Source organism: Leucopleurus acutus (genome assembly GCF_964270905.1).
Source record: "Leucopleurus acutus genome assembly, chromosome: 17".
NCBI classification, from domain to species: Eukaryota; Metazoa; Chordata; class Mammalia; order Artiodactyla; family Delphinidae; genus Leucopleurus; species Leucopleurus acutus.
Window position 1 is genome coordinate 19,024,311 of NC_139159.1, and position 23,340 is coordinate 19,047,650.

Genomic DNA, 23,340 nt, shown 5'->3' on the forward strand with positions numbered 1-23,340 from the left:
TGTGGAAACAATTGTGAAAAGTCCTCTGGAGGAAACATGGATGGGAGAAAATTTATTTCAAAAAGTGCATGTCCATTTGCTGGCATCATATAAACAAATCAAACCGACTCCATCCCTTTGTAACTGTTGGATTAGTTTTGTTATTAGAAAATTAATATCTGCTGGGATTTTCACCCTAATTACACTGCATGTCCTTATAGCCAGACGGAGTGGAAGAACCTTTCTTGGAGCTTTTCCCGGGGACATCCTGAGATCATTCATTATGAAGTGTACTGCGCGGGAGTGGCTCAGAGTAACCACAGTGCTATTCATGGCCAGAGCAATTCCAGCCATGGTGGTTCCTAATGCCACTTTATTGGACAAACTTTTGGAAAAGTACATGGATGAGGATGGTGAGTGGTGGATGGCAAAGCAAAGAGGGAAAAGGGCCATCACGGACAATGACATGCAGAGTATCCTGGACCTTCATAATAAGTTACGAAGTCAGGTGTATCCAGCAGCCTCTAATATGGAGTATATGGTAAGAAAAATTTTCAAATGGTATGTACATAGAAATGTTTAATAATGCTTTTAGCTTCCATGGTTAAATTCCATCATGCTAGTATTTAACCTTTTACTATTCATCCTCTATAAAATTTCAAAAAAAAAAAAGATTTTCTTCAAGAGTATCTTCTTCCGCATACTCTTTTATTAGGGCTCCTTTCATTCTAAGAGCTCTTGAATTTCAGAGTAGAAGTAAATACCTTTAGGTCTAATGTTCGTACTAAGTACTTTAAATTCTACTCTTAGGAGAAAGATTCCTATCCTGAAAGTGCTGATGGTTGGTGTATTTGCTTTTAAGTGACTTAGAATAATTGTTTCCTAATTCCTAACCGATGGAATCTTCTTATGAATGGTGGATCTGAAAAAAATCAAGGATCAATAATTTGAAGATGCTTTCCAGATGGCTGATATACATATATGGATACATAGGTAGATAGATATAGATATATGTCATTTCTTTTTTTTCTAGAAAAGAGTATTTTTATTAACTGTCTAATGCCCCCATATTACCTTTTTTCCCTACATTTTTTTTGAATTTTATTATTTTTTGTACAGCAGGTTGTTATTAATTATCCATTTTATACATATTAGTGTATATATATCAATCCCAATCTCCCAGTTCATCACACCACCACCACACCACCCCCCAATTTACCCCCTTTGGTGTCCATACATTTGTTCTCTACATCTGTGTCTCTATTTCTGCCTTGCAAACTATATCATTTCTAATGGGCCACTGTTTCTTAGAAGTATGTAAATGACATATTGTAAAGTGTACATTTCTGTGGTTGCTTTTTGTTAAGGAATACTTTGGCAATGGCTTTTTTTTCTTCTTCTGGATTTGTTTGTGAACTTTGACGTGTGAAAATAAGCCTGGGTGAAGGATTAAATAAAAATATGTGACTTATCCGTAATAACTTTATATTCACTCAGAGTAAGTTAGCAAGTTGGGGAAACAAAATTACTTTTTAAAGACTATTAGTTATTACTCTTGTAAGACTATAACTCATTAATATTAGCATACTTCATACCCTAAATATTCAGAAAAAAATTCAAAAATCTATACTACTTGCATGAATTAGGAATGCACTAGCAAAGGCTGATAATAATCATTGGTGACCGGAAACTTAAGGAACAGTGGTGCTAACATTTCTCCTTTGGACACATTGCAGGGTACAGTTAATTTGAACACATTCTGGTTTTTACTTTTATTTTTGCACTTATATTAGTTTTGATAGGTATTCTCTATTTAGGTAATTTTCATGAAACATGGAAATTCAAAGGTAACATTACCCATTACAAAATATTTCATTATATTATTTTAACTTTTTCTAGAAAAATATTTTACCCTAAAGAAAGTAGGTAGCACTCAAGAGAACTCATCAGAGATTAAGAATCAGGGCCCAAACATCAGGCCATCAGGGTTTAAATTCTGGCACTGATACTAGCTAGGTGACTGTAGGCAGCTTATAAATTTCCCTCTACTTCAGTTTCTTCATGTCTAGTACATGCACTCACCTCAGAGGGTTGTTGTGAGGATTATGTGAGGAATGAGATGACCTGTGTAAAGTTTAGCTCATTATCAGACGTATTGCAATTACAAGGTCCCAGTAAATGTTACTAAGACATATAACTAATTTTATGTCTCCTTATACTGTTTAAATAGAATATCTGACGAAATTGTTCGCTCTTTTCAAAATTCTGTGCACGATATGACATCCGTAATGTCTCACATTTCTGATTTTTGTGTATTTTAAAGTGTTTGTTCAAAGTACAAAATTCTATGACTTCTTCATCTGTGAGCTTTCAAACAGAAAGAGCCAATTATGGAGCTTTTCCAAGTAGGCCACTGTATGCTTATTCCATGTGGATAGGTATTCAGTTGCTTTTTATTTAAAATAAGGAAGAACTTGAGAGTTTAAACCCGCAAAAAGAAATCTGAGAATATGTGTGTGTGTTTTAAGTAATATGGGAATAATGAAAGAACATTCTGTGATTTGTTTTCATGTCTGACTTCCAAAGAAAATAACTGCCTATTGTATGATGTCTGGTCTAGGATGTTTATATGAGTTTCTTTTTAGTTTCACTGGTTTCATTCTGTCCTTGAAATGTAGATTCAGAAACCAGCCAGGGTTTATGTTGTGTTGCCCTTAGATACTGTTAGTACTGGAACTATGTCCTGGCCAATAACTGGGCTGCAGAGGAGTTTATTTCCCAGTGGTAGTACTGGAACACATTTTCTAGAAAACGTATTTATGGAAAAGTCTAAATGAACAATACTGTTTTATTTGAAATACTGTTGGTTTATAGCTTACATAGTAATAATGGAAGTACAGATGTAGATCAACCCGTGAAAACAAAATTTGTTCAAATAGTTGTTTAAAGTGTATTTATTTTGATAAAACAAAATTAAAAACTAACTGAAGAGCCACTTCCTATAAAATCTGCAATGCCCTATGATAAGTGCCACCACTTTTGGCCACTTACACTCTATGTGTCATATTACGTTAAAAATTTGCATAGCCAGTTACCTTATTTACATTTGGTGCTTATTTTAGTGTACTCTTTGTGCTTGAACTCCGGCAGCCAAGTCACATCCACGTTTATTAACATCACAATGCTACCCGTACTCTAATGCTCATTTAATAGGGTTAAAAATGGCTTCTGCAAGGTCACCTCTTCCCTTGAAGAGCTTATAGGCTGATTGAGAAGAAAGAATAGACATATTTGAAAATTTTCAAGTGAGCAAGGACACAGAGTTCTTTGTTCACGTGTATGAATAATGCCAGGGGAGCACAGAATAATGGAGAATAATTTAGGAATATTCCTAGGCGAGAGAGTTAATCAGTGGGGAAGATGAGGTTTATGTTGTTCCTGGAAGGTGATCAGGACCACAAATTGTGGCCAAGAGTGGAGGCCATTTCTCAGTTAGAAGAAGAGGAACCAACACACATGGAGTAAGTGGCAGGCTGGTTGTAGGAAACTAGAAGCAGAATAGGTTGATGAAAGCAAAGCCCTGTGGCAGAATCAGGAAGGGGAGAAACGAGTTGTTAATGATAGAAACCAGTGAACTTAAGGAGAGAGATTACCAGCATTTAACTTAGGATACATTGAAAAACTGGGGCTTTTAGGTCATCAAATGAAGCTGTTACTGAAGAGGCAATGGATTTTTGAGGAAAAAACACTGGCGCTGGACCTAGGTTCTCGTGTTGTCTCTGCTGCTTACTGGTATGCGAAGTCTGACGGTCAGCAATCATTTTGGGCATGCTTTTCTCATCGGTAAAATCAAGGTAGGAATATAAAACCCACAGGCTGCAATGAGGTAAGAGATTTGACCCTGTTGAGCACACTCTTAGTTTTCTTCAAGCCTTTGCTTTCCATGGGTTTTGACCCCATCACTTGGTTCTTTTATTTTTCTGGTTATTTCTTCAGCATATTCTTGTTTGCTGTTCATCTCTTAAAACTTTACTTTTGGCCCCAACGGTTTCACTTTCGGCCTTCTCCCTTCCTACAGGACTTTATCTACTCCTTTGACTTTAAATACCATCCGTATATTGATGGCTCTGTAGTTGACACTCCATCCAACAGTCCTCTTTGAGCATTGTTTCCCTATTTCCTACTGCCCACTGGGTCCTCTCCATGTAATTTGACTCCCCAGTTACTTCAAGTTTAAGATTTCTAAAAAGCAAATGAGCTGCTTTTGTTCCATCCTTGCCCACGGTCCTACTTTTCTCCCTGGATGTCATGGACATCGGCTTAGTCCTCTCTAAACAGAAGACAAACAAACAAAAAGAAAACTGGGCACATCCTCAGCTGCTGCCTTGCTCTCATTCCCCCTACCCACTTCCACGTAAAATTCACGCACAAACATAAATACACAGTTACTTGCCAGATTCTCTAGATACTGTCTCAGAAATGTCTTTTGAATCCATGTCTTCTGTTTCATCCTAACGGATGCTCGTGGTCTCGCCCTCCTCCACCGCCCCCGTGATGGGTACCGCAGCTTCCCCTGCAATGGACTGTACCGTCTAGTCCTACTTTATTTCTACTTTAGTCCGCCTTCCTCTCTGTTACTCAGTCTGTCTTTTCCCTCAGACAAATCTCTGGTGGTCACTCAGCTGCCCAAAGCTTCTGTGAACTTCTGGCTGCTCGCAAGCTAAAGCCCACCTTGAATAACTTACAAAAGGTCTAGCCCAGTATGCCCCATAGCCTCAACTCCTTTGCGTATCTTTGAATCTGTGTTCACACTTAAAATATACACTGTTCTTAGAGATGGTGGTGTTCCTCATGCCTCTGTGCCTCTTTGCTTGTTCAGTTTCCTCTGTGCCCGGAATGCCTGTGCATCCTGTCTCCTCCTGACAAATTCAAGAGTGCGCTCAGACTCTGTCTTTCTGTAAAGCTTCCTCTGATGCGCTCATTCCCCTGCCCCACTCCTTCTGTGCTCCTAAAGGATTTTATTCAAGCCTATTTATAGTATTGAAATTTTGTTGCAATTCGATATATACGTGTCTATTTCCCTTTCCAAGACTGAATTCCTAGAAGGGTAAGGATGTACCCTGCTTATATTTATAACCCTGTGCCTGATGCAAAGAAGTACTCAGTAAATATTTGTTGACTGAACATTGCTGAGTGATAGTAAATATGTGTTGAATAAAGGGAGGGATGGAAGAATAGGTAAGATTATATATGGATAAATATGAAAGACAGGTGAGAAAGGGGAATTAAAATAATAAAAGTTCCGGAAGGTAGGATATCACCAACACCAGAGATAGTGACATGGAAACTGGAAATACCAGAGATGAAGGAATAAATAATCCAGGATTTTTTTTAAAAATATTCATGCTATACTAAAAATCGTCCTGTAATATAGAGCTGCTGAGATAATACTCAAATGCTCTGGAATTTAAATAATAAATTAATTTAAATAATCATTTAATTACATAATTAAATTAATGAGTATTTACCCCTTCTAACAAATTTTTAATAGAGCCTCTAAAACTTATTGATTGGCTAAAATCCAAAATAGCTCACTGTGATAGAAAGCGTACCTAAGTCTAGAATGTATTTTAGCAACATAAGGACACGTTACCTAAAAATGACATGTGTCATTATATCATGCTAATTATATAAGCCATTTCCCACTATTATAACTATTTCCATGTCTTTTAGAGAACTGTTTTTAATTTTATTTATTTTTTATACAGCAGGTTCTTATTAGTTGTCTATTTTATACATATTAGTGTATATATGTCAATCTCAATCTCCCAGTTCATCCCACCAGCACCATCCCCCCGTTAACAGATACTCTGCTCTGTGCCTGCTTGCTCTCACTTCACATATGGTGAGACTAGGGGCAGAAACTTTGCACAGCATTTTTCCAAATGTAGCACAAAATATATCTGGATATTTATCCTTTTGCTGGGCAACCAGAGGCTCCAAGCCAAATAGCCAGTGGTACTTGCAGTCCATGGTACATATTGATGCAAACAATGGCTTAGTTCCATTTGTCACATATATTCTTTATATGGTCATGCTTAACACTGGAAATCCAGATATTTTTCTTCTGTGCTTCAGTGCAGCAGATAATTCCAGAAACTGGACAGGGGATAACCTAGTTTGCTGAACAGGGTGATGCTAGTCTGAGTTCTGCCCTATTTCTGACTTTCTGTAGCATGAATCCAAGCCTGAAAAAGTGATTTTTAGCTTGTGAGTTGCTCTCACAAAACAACTCTCGTAACTTCACATTTTCTGACATTATTTGCCACCAATGACATATATCCAGAATAAATGCAAAGAATGAAATGATGGCATCATAACTTATTTACCAAAGCTCAGTGTCTACACATTGCTAAAAGTGGCAGGAATTCACTATCAGGAAGGTTTTATTGCAACTCTTGATTCCTAAAACAATGATTTTTCTCTCTGTATACTGGCACTTGTCTGGTAGCTTTCAAAAGTTAAATATTTGCATCTCTTAATGATGTACAGTATAATCCATATGCACTTAGAGGTACATGAAATATCTTTCTTGCTTCAAAGAATGTTATTCTTATTTAAAGTTTATTGTATATTTAAAATAACATTTAATTTTCTTAAAGTGTTTTTTACTTCACTAATGTTGTTTACTTCACTAATGTTGTTTAGATACAATAAAGCTATGTTTTGTTTATTCCTCTACTGAATTTAAAAGTTTTCAAAACCTTAATTTGATACATAGTTGTTTGTTTTTTCGTTTTTGTTCTTTTAAAGACATTGACACTTTAATGTAGTTTCCTTTTTGGAAGTTCCACTGTAGATGGCAGTACCTATAGGAAGAGAGTGACATTGTAGCTCAGTTCTACTGAATTTAGTAGTGACATTGTAGCTCAGTTCTACTACCCTGGAGTTCTGGGAGATTAAGATTCCTCATTAAATGTAAGCAGCAAACCTAGGATCTTAGAAAGGCAAGAGACGACAAGCAGTTTCATTAGGAGAGTGGAACACCCAGAGCCAGAAAAGTGTCAAAATTTTAAAATTGTTATTGTTGTTTATTCCTTCATTCAGCAGGTATTAGGAATTTATCAAATGCCAGGCACTGTCTAGGACCCAGCAGTAAACATAACAAACATTCTTCCTTTCCTGGAATAGGTGTAAAGATCCTCATATCCCAACTCAGCAAGGGGGCCCATGTGGCTGACACAGAGTGAGTGTGGAAGTAATGCAGAAAACGAGGTCAGAGCTTTATCTGAGGAGAACAGATACACATCACTGTAGTCATTTTAAAGACTCACTCTGAGTCTGAGTGACAAGCCATTTGAGCCATTTGAACAGAGGAATATCATGGTCTTACTTATACTTACTCAGAATCGATTTGGTTTGTTGAGAACAGACTTTAAAGCGGTGGGAGGTGGGGCAATGGTGTGAGCAGGGATTCAAGGCTATTGCAACAATCATTCCAGCAACTGATGGTGGCTAGGAGTGGGATGGTAGCCTTGAAGGTGAAGAGAAGTGGCATGGTGTGAATCCACACTGAAACTCCTTTGTAGTCACAACATCAATATTGATAAATTCAAGGAAGCCTTGTTACAAGACTAGTGCAATTGACTTGGCCAGCCAGGCAGCCAATAGGCTGGGAGTTACTGCATCTGGTGCAAGGTCTAAACCCACCCAAGCCCTGGCTGCGGTTTTTGAAAACTGGTGGCAGTTTCCATTCTGGTTTAAATATCGATGGGGAACTTTCAACTTGTACTGACTTCAGAGTGGTTACAGAGATTCTAGAAATCAGGTTACTGATATCCATTTTGCCAACCCAATTCCAAGAGGTGAGAGGAGGTGGAAGCAAACTCTGCCTCCTTGCTTCCCAGGATAAAGGTGCTTGCTGTTTCTCCACGTGGTCTGCGCTCACCTCCAGTCTATTCTCCCACCCCCCCTAAAAACAAGAGAAGGTGAGAACTTTAGCAGAACAGGTCAGTGGCCCAGTTCCTGTTCATTAAGTACTAGTTGCACTATCATGGAGTGTGTTGTTGGGATTTTATTCCATCTTGGAGGTAACACAGACAGATTTTGGATGTGGGGTGTGGCTGTACAGATTTTGCCTGAGGAGCTGGAAGTATTGGAGTTACCATTTTTTAAGACAGGAAAGGATGTGGATAGACCAGCTTTTGGTAGAGAAAGCTGGAGCTCAATTTTGGATAAATTAAATTTAAGATTTCCCTTAAATATCCAAGTGAATTTGTCATGTATGCAATTAGATATATATAGTCTAATCTGGACCATACAGTTAGGATTCATCAGAATTTAGATGGTATTTAAAGGCAGTAGAAGAGATGAGATCATCAAGGGAATGAGTACAGAAAGAAGAAATGTTCAAGAAGTGAGCCCTCGACATACTTTACAGTGTAGATGTAGGGAAGGAGAGGAGCCGCAGCAAAGGGAATGGAGGACCAGGAAGAAAACCAGGGAAGCAACATGTCCTGAAAGCCAAGCGAAGAAAGGCAGAAAGGATTATCAACTCTGTTAAATGTTGCTTACAAAGATCAAGTAAAATGAGGACCCTTGAATTCTGAGATATGGAGGCCACACTGGAGGTCTGATAAAACAGTTTGGGTGGCATCATAGTGATCCTAGGATGGTTCAAGGAAGAATGAACCACCTCCTCTGGGCCAGGTGGGCTCTGCAGCCTTAACTCTCTTCTAACCAAAAGTTTTAACTTAGTTTTAGAAGAGGTAGTTTAGTTAGGGAACATATCCCAAACTTATAATTATGGTCAGTAGGAAAATGCAATTTCTTAGCTTAATTGTTTTTGTAGTTACCTTTACTGAATGCCTTCATTAAAAGCAAACGTGGTCATTTATAATCATTTATAATCACAATTAAGAGTGACGTTTAGTTCAAGAACATTCTTTGCTCTCGTTCAGCTTTGTTCTTTCACATACTTCTTTTAGGAATTTATACAACCACGTAACTGTACATGATTTAAAATTTAAATTCTCGTATTTTTGATGATTTTGACTAATTGAATTAAAGTTTATGAAACTAGCATAAATCTATGCTCGTTTTGTATGTTATTATGTCTTTTATATATATATATATATATAATATATATATAACATAAAACATTTAGTTCATTGGAAGAAAATGTGAAAATTGAAATGGTAATGACTTGTCTGGTGAAGGTATTACAGTAAGTATGCTTAATAACCCTTTCCTTATTTTTCTAAGTATTTGTTGTCTTCATAATTTCAAGAAGTTACAGAAAGGCATTTATAATTGATTAAAACAATTTGTTATTCTCATTGATAAATTTGTGATTAGAAAAACATTTAATTCAACAACTACTGATTGAGCATTTTTGTTCCAGGCACCGTTTTTTGGTGCTGAAGCATACATTAGTGTGTAAAAAGTTCAACAACTAATGAAAATAAGCAAAGTGAGATGATAGAGAATGATAAAGGTGGAGCTAACATGTTAAACAGTTGCGGAAGACCTCTCTGAGTTAGTGGCTTTTGAGCTGAGAGCTGAATTACGAGAAGGAGTCAGCTAAACAAAGCTCCAGAGATCTAAGCAGAAGGAATACTGGGCAAAAGGTCTTTAAGTCAGGAATGAGGTAGGAGTCTTCAGGGACCACAAAGAAGGCTAGGGTGGCTGAATTTTATTTAGAAATGAGGAAAGTGTTCGAAAATGAAGTAGACATATAAGCAGGGGTGAGAATTCCTTTTGGGTCATTGGTGAAGAGAAATTTGGATTTTATTTTGAGTGAAACGGAAGGTCATTGGAAAATTCTTGGCAAGGAATTGACCCAGTCATATTTCCTGTTTCATAAAATTACTCTATGTTATGGAGAGTGAGCTGCAGGAGGGTCACAGCTGAAAGCAGAGAGATAGTTAGGAAGCCACTGGTATCTTCTGAGTGAGAGATGATAGTGACTGAGACCAGGGTGACAGTGGTAAAGATGGAGAGAAGTGGGTAGTTTCAGGGTATGTTTAGATGGTATTGCTGATAGTTTTCTGATAGCTTTAATGTGAAGGGTGAAGGATAAGGATCTTAGATTTTTACTCAAGCACGTTGGTGGATAGTTGAAGCATTCGTTGAGACAGGAGGAGAAACAGAAAGGAGAAGGTGGCCATGAAATCAGGCGTTTCTTTCTGGCCAAGCTTATCTTGCGATGCCATGTCATCCTCAGTTGAGTTTAATGGTCAGTGGAGAGGTGGGACTTGAGATAAAAATGTGGAAATCATGTAGATGCTATTAGGGACCATCTTAACTGACTGAACAAAACCATCTGAGAAGATTTTTATGGACGGAGGTTGAATGCCTTGAATTGAGCCCTGGCCCAGCAACATATGGAGGTTGAGCAGAAAGGAGAAGCTAGCAAAGGAAGCTGAGAACAAGTGGTCAGTGAGGTTGGGGGAAAAGACAGGCTACCCTGGTGTCCCAGAAGCCAGGAGAAGAGAGTGCAACAGCTTCCATACTGCTGAGGAGTGAAGTAAGAGGAAGAAAAGCCAACAATGGTTTTGTGGACACGGAGGCTGCCGGTGACTTTGATAAGAGTCGTTTCAGGGGTGGAGTATGACCCGAAGTCTCACTGAAGTGGGAGGAAGAGAATGAAAGGTGGGGAAGTGGAGAAGGAACTAAGTAACTCCTCAAGATACCGTTGCTGTGAAGATCTGAGAAATGGAACTAGCTAGCGCTACACGGGTATATGGCAGTGCTCTTGGTTTTGTTCTTTAAAGAGCATGCTTGTAAGTTGATGGAAATGCACAAGTTGAGAAAGCACTTGACATGGAAGGGAGAAAATATAACTCCAAAGTCAGTTCATTTATTTTGACAGGCTGAGGTTGTAGGTACACAAGCAGGTCGTTTGGTGTATTTCATGGAAAAAGAATTTTCATGTGGTGCTTCTGTTTTTCCCAGTGAAGTATGTAGCAAGATCGTCAGCTGAGATTGAGAAGGCAGGAATGGAGGGGTGTGAGGATAGGATATTATGAAATGGTAATTTTGGAGTTACTATCTAAAGATCTCTGTGAAGTCAAATGTATGAGATGTTTGGAAGTACTTTAAGTTCATTTGGTTCACCATGCTTTAGGTTACAAAATCTAATAGATAGGGAAGAGGTTTACTAGGGTATGTGTTACTAGAGTAAGTAGTAGTAAAGTATTTCCAAAAAGCAGGAAGGTTTAAAGTAATGATTTCTCTAGTTTGCCATAGGTCACCCCACTCTTTCCAGCCACGTCATGTGGTGTCACTTGCTTGACCTCTGAAGACATTTGACTAGGCAGCTCCTGGAGATGTGAAAGACATTAAAGGCATGTTAGCCCGGGTGGGGGGAGGGCGGTGGATTTTTTAAGTATTCAGATAGTACATAATACAGATCAAGTACAGATACAGATATAGAGCAAATAATGTGTTTGAGGTTCAAATTGCAGAGTGAGGTTAAATACACATAGTTGGATGGGAACTCTAAAAATTAAATTATGGGAATGACCCAAATATGTGACTTGGATTAGTGGGTTATTAAACTCACCAAATGTAAGAACCTGGAACTATGATCCAGTGAAGCTTACTTTTTTTTTTTTCTTTTAACTAGTTAACAGAATCAATGAGGTGCAATTAAGTCAACTGCTTAGATATAACTTATTGGGAAAAAGGCAACAGATTTTCTCTAGTAGAAACTCATTAACCTAAAGGCAATATATGAATATGGATACAATCTACTTAATAGTCTATATTAAATGCTTTATATTTTGTTTCTAATCAAAGAAAAATTTGAAATCAAACGTCAGGAAATTGAGTAGCAAGTGTTTTTCATGGGAAAGCAGCTAGGTATGATTTGGGGAATAGAAATAAGGGGCTCTTTAGTCTAGTGCCACTCAAACTTTACTGTGCATACAAATTCCCTGGAACCTTGTTAACATACAGATTTTGATTCAGTAGGTCTGGGTGGGCCCCAGTATTCTGCATTCCTAACCAGCTCCCAGGTGAAGAGGCAGCTGCTGTCTGGGATTGGAACTTTGAGTAGAAAGCTTTAGGCTCTCCGGAGAAAGCGAGGTCTAAATTAAGACAAGTTGACGCGAGGATCCAGATTCTTTCTTTTTCGTCTCAACTCTCACATTCACCTTCTCCTTTTTATAGCAACTCTAGCTATTAGTGCAGGAAAATAGAAACTCCTTTTCACTCCCTTTCATGAAGTGCTTAGAAACCACAAAGATAAAGAAGCTTGAACAGTAAGAGTCCCCAAGACTCAATGTTTAAATCAGCTTGGAGGAGGGGTAGAAAATGACCCCAAGACTCAATGTTTAAATCAGCTTGGAGGAGGGGTAGAAAATGACCCCAAGACTCAAGGTTTAAATCAGCTTGGAGGAGGGGTAGAAAATGAAATGTCAAATTTAGCTGATGGCACAGTTCTGCAGGATGGTGGAAAGTGAAGTGCAGTCAGTGACAGGAGAGACTCTAAAGGCCATATGAGTGAGAAGGAAGTAGAATTCCAAAGCGAGCAAGAAAGGAGGTGGCAGTGTGGGGCTGGGAAGGGTCAACTAGATCAGATAATGAGCTATTAGGTAAGACCCAAGAATGAGCATGGGAGTTACTCTTTATAACTCTCCCCTTTGCGTTATTGTTGCAACTCAAACAGTACAAAGTAAGCAAACAGTACAAAGTAACCATCTAAACAGGGGAATAAAATATAAAACTATATCTTATGTTTGCTGAAGACATGGCAAATCCAAATCTGAAATACTGAAAGATTGACTGATATGCTCAAAAGAAGCTACAGTGAGATCAGATGTTGTCCAGAGGCAGGAAACCAAAGAGATAAAAAGGGGTGGGGGAGGGAGACTTTTGAATGAAGATGGAATAAAAGCATCAGAACTCCTGTCTAGAAAGAAAGGGCTGAGAGAAGAGCTTTGTGAACTGAATTCCGTGAACGTAGTGAATACATCTAAACAAATAAAAAGCGGTGCTATTTCACAGGAACATCTGTACTGTTATTCCATATACCTTGGATTTTTTTTTATGCTGTAGGGATCTTGCCAAGCCCTGTTGCTTTTGCAGATGTTAGAATGACTTATGTGCATCTCGTTTTCTCTCTAGTGAATTTCTGCTCTTCCTTCAAGACTCACCTCTAAAGACGAATCTGCTCTTGTCTAAACCCTCCTGTACGGAGTTAGGTGCACTTCACCCCAGTTCCCTGGCTTCCACAGCGTTTCCTACCTGCCTTTGCCTCTCTTATTTACATCCTTGTCTCTTTCTCTAGCCTTACTTTCCTTTGTGGGAAGGAACTGTGCTTTCGTAAGTTTTGCATTTCCCCGGCTGAGAGGCTGACACATGCTCTAAGCTCAGTTTATGCTAGTTGAAAGGGAAAAAAATGGAATGAATGAATGAAAAAATAAAAAGATGATTGGATTTTCAACAGTGATTCTAAAATGGGCAGAATGAAAGAGGATTTGATTTGTTTTGACAAGAAAATACTATTAGAAAGTTGCAAAAGCATTCATTTCAAAGTGTTTATGTTTTATTTTTAAGTACATTAGCTTTTTGGTTAGGGTAAAATCATTCTAATAAGTATGACAAGTGGCTAAATTAGCATTGGATTTTAGTGACTTTTCAGAGTTATATTGGGTTATGGACACCGCTGTCTCATGAAGTGGGGATGCCCAGACCCTTCAGCAAGTAGGGATAGAGTCTTCCAGGAGACACAATGATCAGAATGCCATGGCTTTTGCTGGAGAACTGTTTTCAAAATGTAAATCAGAGTGTGATAAGAAGTACAAATGAATATATTTTAAACTGTATATAAATCTAAAAGTATTTCAGAATAAAGCAGTAACCAGGAAAGTCTTCTTAGAAGAGGTACATTTTGAAATAGTGTTTGGAAGACGTTATAGTCAATGTGTGGTAGGGGCCGTGGTTGAGGGCATTGGATGATGAGAACCTTAACTGATAAGATGTTGATATGAGAATATGTGTACAGTTGATTCAAAGAAGAGGGCATGGCAGTCATGATCTGTGAGAACAGCTGAAAAGATGAAAATAATCTTGCTCTATCAAGTGCGACTCGTGGCAGACTTGAGCACCATAGCCCTATACATTTTCCTTCTCTGCATACCTATGAAGAAGCATTTTATTTGACATAATTTGGTATTAGTTTGACTTTTGTAAGTTATACAGTTATTACAAAGGATTTCCAAACTTTGATTTTATTAACACTTTTTAAACTATTCCTGTGTGTGTGTGTGTGTGTGTGTGTGTGTGTGTGTGTACACTAAACTAAGCCTAAACTACACAGGTACTTACTTGGAGGCTTCAGTGGAAATACCATCCTGGAAATTTAATGGGAACAAAGGTCCTGACTTATAGAGTTGATTGTCAATAGATTCAAAGCAAAGCCAGGCATAACTTACTCTAAACTTCATTTTATAACTAACAGTGTGTTAAATTTGAATTCTAAGAAATTTACTTTTTCACTGGAAATTAGGTGACCGTGATTATCTTTTTTTAATCATTCAAAATTTGGGATTTAAATTTCTTCCTTAGTCTCGTGAATATTAACAATGTGCCATAAAAAGATTATGTGAATCGCAGCAAATGAAGCAGATTCTTAGAGGAACAGAGGAATAAGAGAACATTTATTAAGATATATTAGGTATCAGGTAATATGTTAGGCAGCTTACTAATACACATTCTGTGAGATGTTTTTATTCTCAGATACTATTTCTCATTAGGAAAACAAATGCCACAATAACAAGGATTTAACGGGAAAAAATTAATGAAGGCTCTGTGTGCAGAGTTGTGGGCAGGGCTTAGGCGAGCCACAAGGATGGGGGACACCCAGGCATGAATCGTGGTACCACAGCCTGGCGAGGACCAGAGCCTGATAGTAGGGCTGTATGAAAGGACACAGGCGCCATCACCGTGAGGCAGAGTACTCAGGGCATGAGTGGGGTTGAAGAGGGGGTAATACATACTTAAATTCACCTCTCACCGTCTTACTTCCTGTCCATGTCTTCTACTGGCCAAATTCAACTAGAACCCAGGAGCCAAGAGAGCCTGAAGTAACTCAGGGTGTAGAGTTGAGCATCTTGGAACATAGAGTATGGCAGCAAGTGGCTGAGAGTGACCATGTGGGAAAAAATGAAGAATATTTAACACAATATTCTTTCTCAAATTTTCAAATGAAGACTTTGGTAAACCGTATTTTTTTTACATCATCTTCTTAGTCATTGTTTAGTTGTTGAAGACAAATGTATAGGCAAGTTCCTAAGGGACACCTAAACATCTGATTGACCATGCTATGGTTACTAAACCAGCTTTGAGTTTCCTAGCAGCCAAGGAAAACAGGAGACCATATGGTTTACATAGCTCTCAATGACTGTTTGGAAGCATAATAATTTATCGTTCTTGAAGCAGGAATTAGTGAAAACTTAACACAGAATTCCCAATATAGGAACAATGAGCAACTTACTATAGCAGTTTCATTAAAAGTATGTAAACATATGCATTTAAATGTTTCTTATATTAGCCTTTGGTTTAAGTTGAAGTAATGGTGTTAAATTTTAGGTTTCTGTTTCTATTTGTCCAAAAACTTTATCTTTTACTAATTTTTCCAAAAAGAAGTTTTCATGCGTTAACCCATCTCTTTTTTCTTTTTGAAAATTAAAAAGACATCCCCAAGTACAATAAATAAAAGCAATTAATATTTTATTTACTTGCAAAACTTGTTACTTTCAGTTTGCTATTTAAATATATGAACTGATGCATGCAGAGTGATTTATTATGAAAGTTTATCTTTCCTAGCATGCATATTTTAGGCTTGACTTTTAGATTAATCATATATCTATCTAAATTTATGAGCTATAAATAAACTAAAACATAGGTCCTCATTTTTATAAATTGGCTCACCTATCAGTTATTTAAGTAACTGATAGGTGGTACTGTACTTTCTGAAGTCTCCTTTGAGGTCTCCTTAAACATTCAAAATATAGTCTTGAAGATTAACTACTTCTCTCCTAAATGACAACAAAAATAATGAAAGCATTATAGTGTTGAATTTATCACAAAGTCAATACAAAGATAGATATATATGACCTTTACAAAAATAATCCGAGTTCAGCTTTTCAAGAATTACCTTTTGTTTAGCCTAGGTACATCATGAACACCCTTTCACCGGAGTTTATATCACACATGTATGTTTGACACAGGGAATTTAGGTTCCTGTATCTCTGATCCAAGTTATTGCCCAGGACAGGCCAGCTGAGGCTAGAGATAATCGATGAGTACATATTGGCAACATATTATATGCCAGGTATATTAGGTGACATTAGGAAAACACAGAAAAAGTATGAGACAGTTTTTGATTTAAAATTCTAGTTTGAGAATTAAGACCGAAAGTAGTAGAAACAGATCTAGGAGAACATACAGTAATTGGTAAATTATATGTTTAAGAAGGTTCAGAGAAGGGTGAGATAAATGGAGTATGTATTGTGGTTGGAATGACTTCCAAGAGGAGAGTGATTGTGAACAGGACTTTGGTGAAAGGATAAAGTTTAAGTAACTAAGGAGGGGGGGAAAGAAAGAACAGTCCTGTAGGGGAAAATTTCTGATGGATTCAATGGCCGAGAAATATGAACAGACAGGTACTAGAACCTTGCTTCTTGAAGTATTCAGTGTATGATTCTGGCACCAGTGTTAGAAATGTCATAACTTTTTGATTTCTCTCCTGACCTACCAAGTCAGAATCAGATCTCCTGATGATTTACCAGCACTTTAACGTTCCAGAGAGCCAGCAGTAGAGGACCCATGTTGAGGAGTGGGTTATAAGTGAGGTAGGTAAGTTATCGCCAGACTTGAGAGGGCCTTGGCAGGGAGATGAGAGATGAACCAGCAGATATTCTGTAGAAATGTAAGGATTTTGTTGAATTAATGTCTAGGCTGCCTCACAAAGACAATCCGCCCTACACCATGCATCCGGTCTATCTGTATAATATTGAAACAATGGGTTTAATTAAAATGATCTTGTCAGTTTATCCACACATTAAATTTTCATTCCAAAAATTATTTTAATTTTAGTAAAAGGAAGTGGCAATTCCCTAAATTATGTTTTTAAAGACTTTTAAGGCTTTGTTTTGAAGTAGATTTTAAGTAAAACTCTGCCGCATCTGCCTCGCATCTCTGTAATTTACAGGAGACCCTAATATGTGCATTGCCCTGAGGTAATGCTGCTACTTTCTCAGTACCAGGCAAAGCCTCTGTGTCCTGAAACACAGGTGTTCCCTTTGAAATCTGAGCCTCTTGCATTTTCCCTGTAACTACAGCCTTTTCAAAGGAGGTGAAGCACAGAAGTTAAACACCTGAGGTAATATCTGAGTTGTAAGGAATGTACTACTGTTTTCCATAGTGCTTTTTATACCAGATGACTTTGTCACAGAAACCTCATACACTCTTTCAGCGTAGATTGAATGATTGATTAATTGATTTCATTGACGTCTATTTCTTTGTTATAGTTCTGATAATTCCACCATCGGGGAGAAAAGAAGGTGGCTAAGATTTTATAATGAGGCATTATTTTTGGAATTTGAAGTTTTGTGAACCGTCAAATGTGTTACTTCCATAGAAAAACAAATTCTTTCCTGGAGATCAAGTTATTGCTATTGAGAGGATAACACTGACAGCTTATTCCATAAGATTTTGGGATTGCACTTTCTGGTTTAAGTAGGAAAACAACAGTGGTTTGGGAGGGATTTATGTTGTGACATATGATGGATATTTACAAACCTGTTTTTCCAGAAGGTATGACAGGACAAGAATTATCTTTTTTTTTTTTTTTGCGGTACGCGGGCCTCTAGCTGTTGTGGCCTCTCCCGTTGCGGAGCACAGGCTCCGGACACGCAGGCTCAGCGGCCATGGCTCACGGGCCCAGCCGCTCCACGGCATGTGGGATCTTCCTGGACCGGGGTACGAACCCATGTCCCCTGCATCGGCAGGCGGACTCTAAGAATTGTCTTTTAAAGGTTGTGTTTAGAAAGAGATAGCTCTATATGTCTTTGATTTTCTTCAACTGCTTCTATATTCATGAGCTGGTTGAAAAATCCTGGTGTTCCTTTTAGCTGTGTAGAAAAATTACGTGTGGAAGTCTGTGCCTTATTTCAAAGATTTTACCATTTGGTTTTCAGGACTAAGCTGAAGAGAGACCCATTTTGAACTTCTTACTGAGAATATCTTCTTGTCGTATTCAATTATGTTGAAGTTTTACTGGGAAGTTTTATGGAAGGTTTTCAGTTGTATTTCTCTGTTTTGGACAATATTAAAACTTTCTCCAGTAGAGGTGATTCGGAAACAGTTCTCTAGACTCATAATTAGAAGATTTGAAACCTTCTTGGCTTTGCAGTCTTGAAAATCACAAATCAACTTTTTCTTCTTAGCTAAGAAATAGCCTCTATTGTCATCAGAAATATTATTTTATGTTTGAAAGTTTTCATGGGATTCTACAAGCAATACAGGGCACTTTAGAAGAGACTGTAAGTACAAAATAATCGAATTTTAAAGCTAAAAGGAATTGAAGAGACTTACTCCAGCTTACTAATGTCAGAGACAAGGAAACAGAAGCCAAACTTGACATAATCCAAGAGATAAATTTGAAAGTACACAATTTAAATGGGAAAGAAGACTCTTCCAGGGTGTATCATGTATTTTAATTAACCTTAGTTTGAATAATTGGAACAAGTGCAAGCTTAGTTTTATCTCTGTCTATATAAAAAAAGGAAAGAAACACTTATCATTAATGACCTTGCTTGCATATGCCTAGAAGAAATAGCCCTAAGGAAAGAGTATTTTCAATACTCAAAGGTATTTTCAATATATGGAAAGCTGGAATGGTATCATTACTTCTGACAGCCAGTGACTGCTCAGAACTGAGGTAGGCTTAGAGACGTGAGGGTGGTTTTCTGTATGCATATGTATATGTCTAAAAAGACAAATCTTTGTGGGATTCATTTTCAGATTTTATTGCAAATGCTTATATAGTTTTTTAAAAATAATTTCATTGTTATTTATCGTTTTTAGTAGGAAGGTAAGACCAGAACTTTCAGCCTAGATCTGGATTTCCAGCGTAACTGCATTTTCAACACCACTGTGCTTTGATGTTATTACTTTGCCAGAGAGCAATGCATATTTTAAAAGTCCATATTAAATTGCAAATTGTGTCATGGACTGGTGTTAATTGCCATTTAATTAAGATACCTAATAGTAAGATAGTCAAAGACCTTTATTTTCTTTTTGCATTTATCTTGGAAATCCAGTAAAGCTGTATCAATTCTGCAAAAAGTTATAATGAATTAAAACATTATTTCTAGAGAATGGTAGAAAATCTTGCAATCCTATTTCTCCCTGCTTAGAATGACACTGAACAGTTTTTAAATTATGTGAGAGTTTCCAGGCAGGAGATTATTTCTCTGTGCATTTAAAGGTATCAGATCATGCTGGTCAATTTCCTGTTAAAATTTCTTTGTTTACTCATATATTTTTTCATTGCTGAACTTAACTATATAAAATAAACTACTTCACAGCTTCAGTGTCACCTAGAGTATTTCCTTTGGTAGACTAACTATCATAATATCTTCACCAAGAAGTGCTTATCAATACCTTTGTGGATAAAGGGATTTCCATTATCTCCATCCCTACTCTGATCTTTGAGGATTTATGTATGAAGAGTCTAATTACACAAATTTGCATCAAGCAGATAATATCACAAAACTTTACTTCATGTGCTTTAATGCAATCTAAAATAATAATAATTTAAAAGTTCAGATTAATGTTTGACATATTTGAAAAAGAGTCTACTGTTCACTTTAGTTTTGTATACTAATATTTTTGAAGCCTCAGTTTTAAGAAAATGGTCTTCAGACAAATTCAGTGACTAATTAACATTGGCTTTCAACTCTTGTTTAATGTACTACAATAATAATTTTGGCGATATAAAGAGTCAGTGATTTCCAGGACATGAATTTTAGAATTATGTAAATCTGGAAAGAGCTATACATTTACAATAATCAAAGAATATATTTGAAAATACTTAATCCTTTGTAAGAGAGAAGCTATTCTCAATATCAAAGAGAAAGAAAGAGTCATATTACTAATGACTGTTTTTGCCTAATGTATAGGGATACAACTTCTGGTAAGCTAGCAATATTAACCCTATTAAAAACTACAATCCTGAGTGATTTGCAACTGTCATTGTTATTATAATAGGATAACAAGTATTCTGATAGGAATATGAATTGTTTATGCCCACCATATTTCACAAACGATAGCAGTCAATGGAATTTTCTGTACATGTCTAGCTGCATAATTTTTGATTTTTACAAACAGTATTTTAATGCTGAAACGACTATATGTTCCTAGGTTTACTTTTGAAAGTCCTTTGTCAAGGTTTAAGGTTTCTTATGTACACACACACAGGAAACGATAGGGCCACTATGGTGAACTGGTTGAAAAATGTCACTGGAGACAAAGTATGTTAATAGTATTCTAAATGTTTCTTTTAGTAATAAAACTTCAGTTAAAGACTTTACTATGTTCTCGGAAGGAACAGCTTACTTATGTAGATGGAAAATAGACTGGTTTTTATTTCTGCACACCTCAAGTACCCATTCTATAAAGAAATGGTAATTTTAAGTGTGGCTTGGCTTTAAATTAGTCCTGGATGAATAGTTCAGAGAGAAAAAATGAAGCCGGTTAGGCCATCTTGACTTAATTTGCAATCTAGAATTTAAATAGAAATGTATAGAGAGTAACCTGCATTTAAATGGGATGGGTATGAATTATTGCCAGTCTTAAAACATTATGTTGTAGCATAAAAATATACATTCCATGCTGTTGTCATGTTAAATGATGGTATTTCTTACAGGACAGCTATATTTTCAGTGATCTGTTTAAAAAGAATGTCCTTGATTTGTATTATTGAACTTGCCCTAAACACCAATGCTTGATTAGATTTTTCAAGTAATTACTTTTAAAATTGTCACTAACTAATATTTATTAAATATTGATAGCAAATTTTAGTTGTATGCCCTCTGCCTCAGTTCTTATATTAAAATAATGTATGTCCCTATTTTAATATTATAATGGTTAATTTTATATGCTCCACCCCGCATTTTTAATGGATTAAATAGAAGACAAGTTATGCTATAAAACAACTTATCCATAATATATACTCAACAATTGATAACTCAGAGGGACCTGAGTTATCGTCTATCTCAACTGACACATTTTACAAATAAGAAAACATAGCTTAAAGCATTTTAATGATATGTCTTAGATTTTTTTTCCAGTTTCTACACAACAGATATATAAACAAACTTTGGAAATACAGCATATTTGTGAATTTGGAAATGGTTGTATATCTTCTCTAAAAACGATCCATCTTTAATTTCGTAAGAAAAACTGACATCTAAGGTTGTAGAATTGTGTGTAAAACAAGACTAAATTGACCTTGAATAAGGGTCTTAAGGACTCCCTTGGTGGGGTTTCTTGCTCTGGGTCTCTCACTTGTTTGCAGTGACCTGGACGTGCAAACTCACAGATCTCTTGACTGGGCTAGGAAAACTCAGACAGTGGGAACTCCTCTTGCATCTCTGTCTGTCTCTGTGTGGTCTCTCCATCTTATTTTTTTCAGCTACCTATTTAGGGTAGCTGAACTCCTAATTTGTGGACTCAGGTCTTTTAAGATGTGTGTCTTTAAAAGAGAAAGAATCAGATAGAGTCTGTATTTCCTAAACAAGCTTGGGAAGTCTCACAGCGCCATTCTGTTTGTTGGAAGGGAATCACTATCTAGCTTAAATTGAAGTGAAGGGGAGGGAATTCAACTCCACCCTTTGTGGGAAGAGTGTTTTAAAACCATCCCAGTGGTTTCAAGGCTTTTTTTTTTTTTCCGTCTAGGAACGTTTACGTTTTTCTTCTGGTTCCCGGCTGCTCTTTGACTATGAGATTGCTGTGTTGCTAGATTAGAAACCTATGGATAAGTATAGTTTCACTATGCTTATGACTAAAGTATTATATGAGAACCTGATTTCCAAGATTGAAAACAAAAATTTGATTGTCTCTTAAGGACAGCTTACTTTCCAGGGAACTCTACTTTGGAACATGTTTGCTTTTGAGAGATGACCATCTCTCCAACCTTCTGAAAACAAAAGGAAATCAGCATCTTACTCATTTTCTGGGACTTCAGCCAAATTCTTTGTTTCTTACCTAATTTGTCTGGGGATATAATGACAGCAAGTTGAATTATGCCTTTGCATATTACATAATACATAATTATAAAAATTAGGTCTAACTTAAGTAATGAATTTAATTAATAGTATGCTTGTATTTGGCAAATAAAGTGCTTGCCTGATAAATACTTACTGATGTCTGTATCACAAAATCAGTCATCTTGAACATTTGATATTAATTCAAAGTGAAATTCAAGCTTTTACGAAAACCGGATACTTTTGCTGCTGTTAATTTTTTAGTGGCATGTAAATACACTGTTTTGTGTGTGTGTTTTTGCTAGATAATAAAGATGCACTATAACGAAAATATACTTACCCTAATTTTGTATACATTTTACTTTTTGGCTTTGAAAGCATGATTTTATGTATTTCAGATCCACAAGTGAATGAGGAGGAATGTTTAATACAAAAAGATTATATGAAGAGTGAAGAAACTTCCCTTCCCCACACATACTTTTTTTGGTGCTTCTTTCTAGTGTCTTGTCCATTTGGCCTATAGTCATGATTAGGTTTCTTCCATCCTTAAAAATCAAAGAAAGTAAAATTCTCTCTAGAGCCTGGCATCAAATCTTCTTTGGCTTCTGCCCATCTTTCTTCTTCCTCTCTAAAGTATTAACAAAGTAACTGCCACTTGCCTTCTCCACTTTCTCTTTCCAGTCACTTACTAACCTTCTGTGCTGTGATTTTCTGCCTAGGACAGATCTGAAATTGCTCTTAACAATGAATTAGCACCTAGCAGACCTCATCTTCCTTGACTTCTCTGTAACATTTGACCTTAATTGCCCACTCTCTTCTCCTGGAGTCTCTTGTCCTGTCACTTTTATAATTTAATCCTCTTTCAGTTTTCTCTTAACCTTTCTGATTCCATTTTCCCTAGTTCATCTTACTAACTCATTGTTTTTTTCTCCCCTTCAATTTTGATAACCCCAGACTTTTCTTTTTATTTCTTTTCTCATTCTGTATCATCTTCCTGAAGAAATTGATCTCTGAGTGAATAACTTCAAAATCCATATCTTCAGAGTGTATTTCTTTCCCCAGAACCCCAGTCATCTATTTC

At 36.8% G+C, this 23,340-nt stretch overlaps 1 protein-coding gene across 1 annotated transcript in view; it reads left to right on the forward strand.

The window, feature by feature from the left end:
• Positions 1–262: 262 nt before the first annotated feature.
• Positions 263–23,340, forward strand: part of CRISPLD1 (cysteine rich secretory protein LCCL domain containing 1) — a gene marked incomplete at its 5' end in the record, with an annotated part of 41,478 nt that continues 18,400 nt past the window's right edge. Inside the window, one exon of the mRNA XM_082858625.1 lies at positions 263–520. Within this exon, the coding sequence (XP_082714751.1) occupies positions 263–520 (258 nt within the window). The remainder of the gene's footprint in view (positions 521–23,340) is intronic.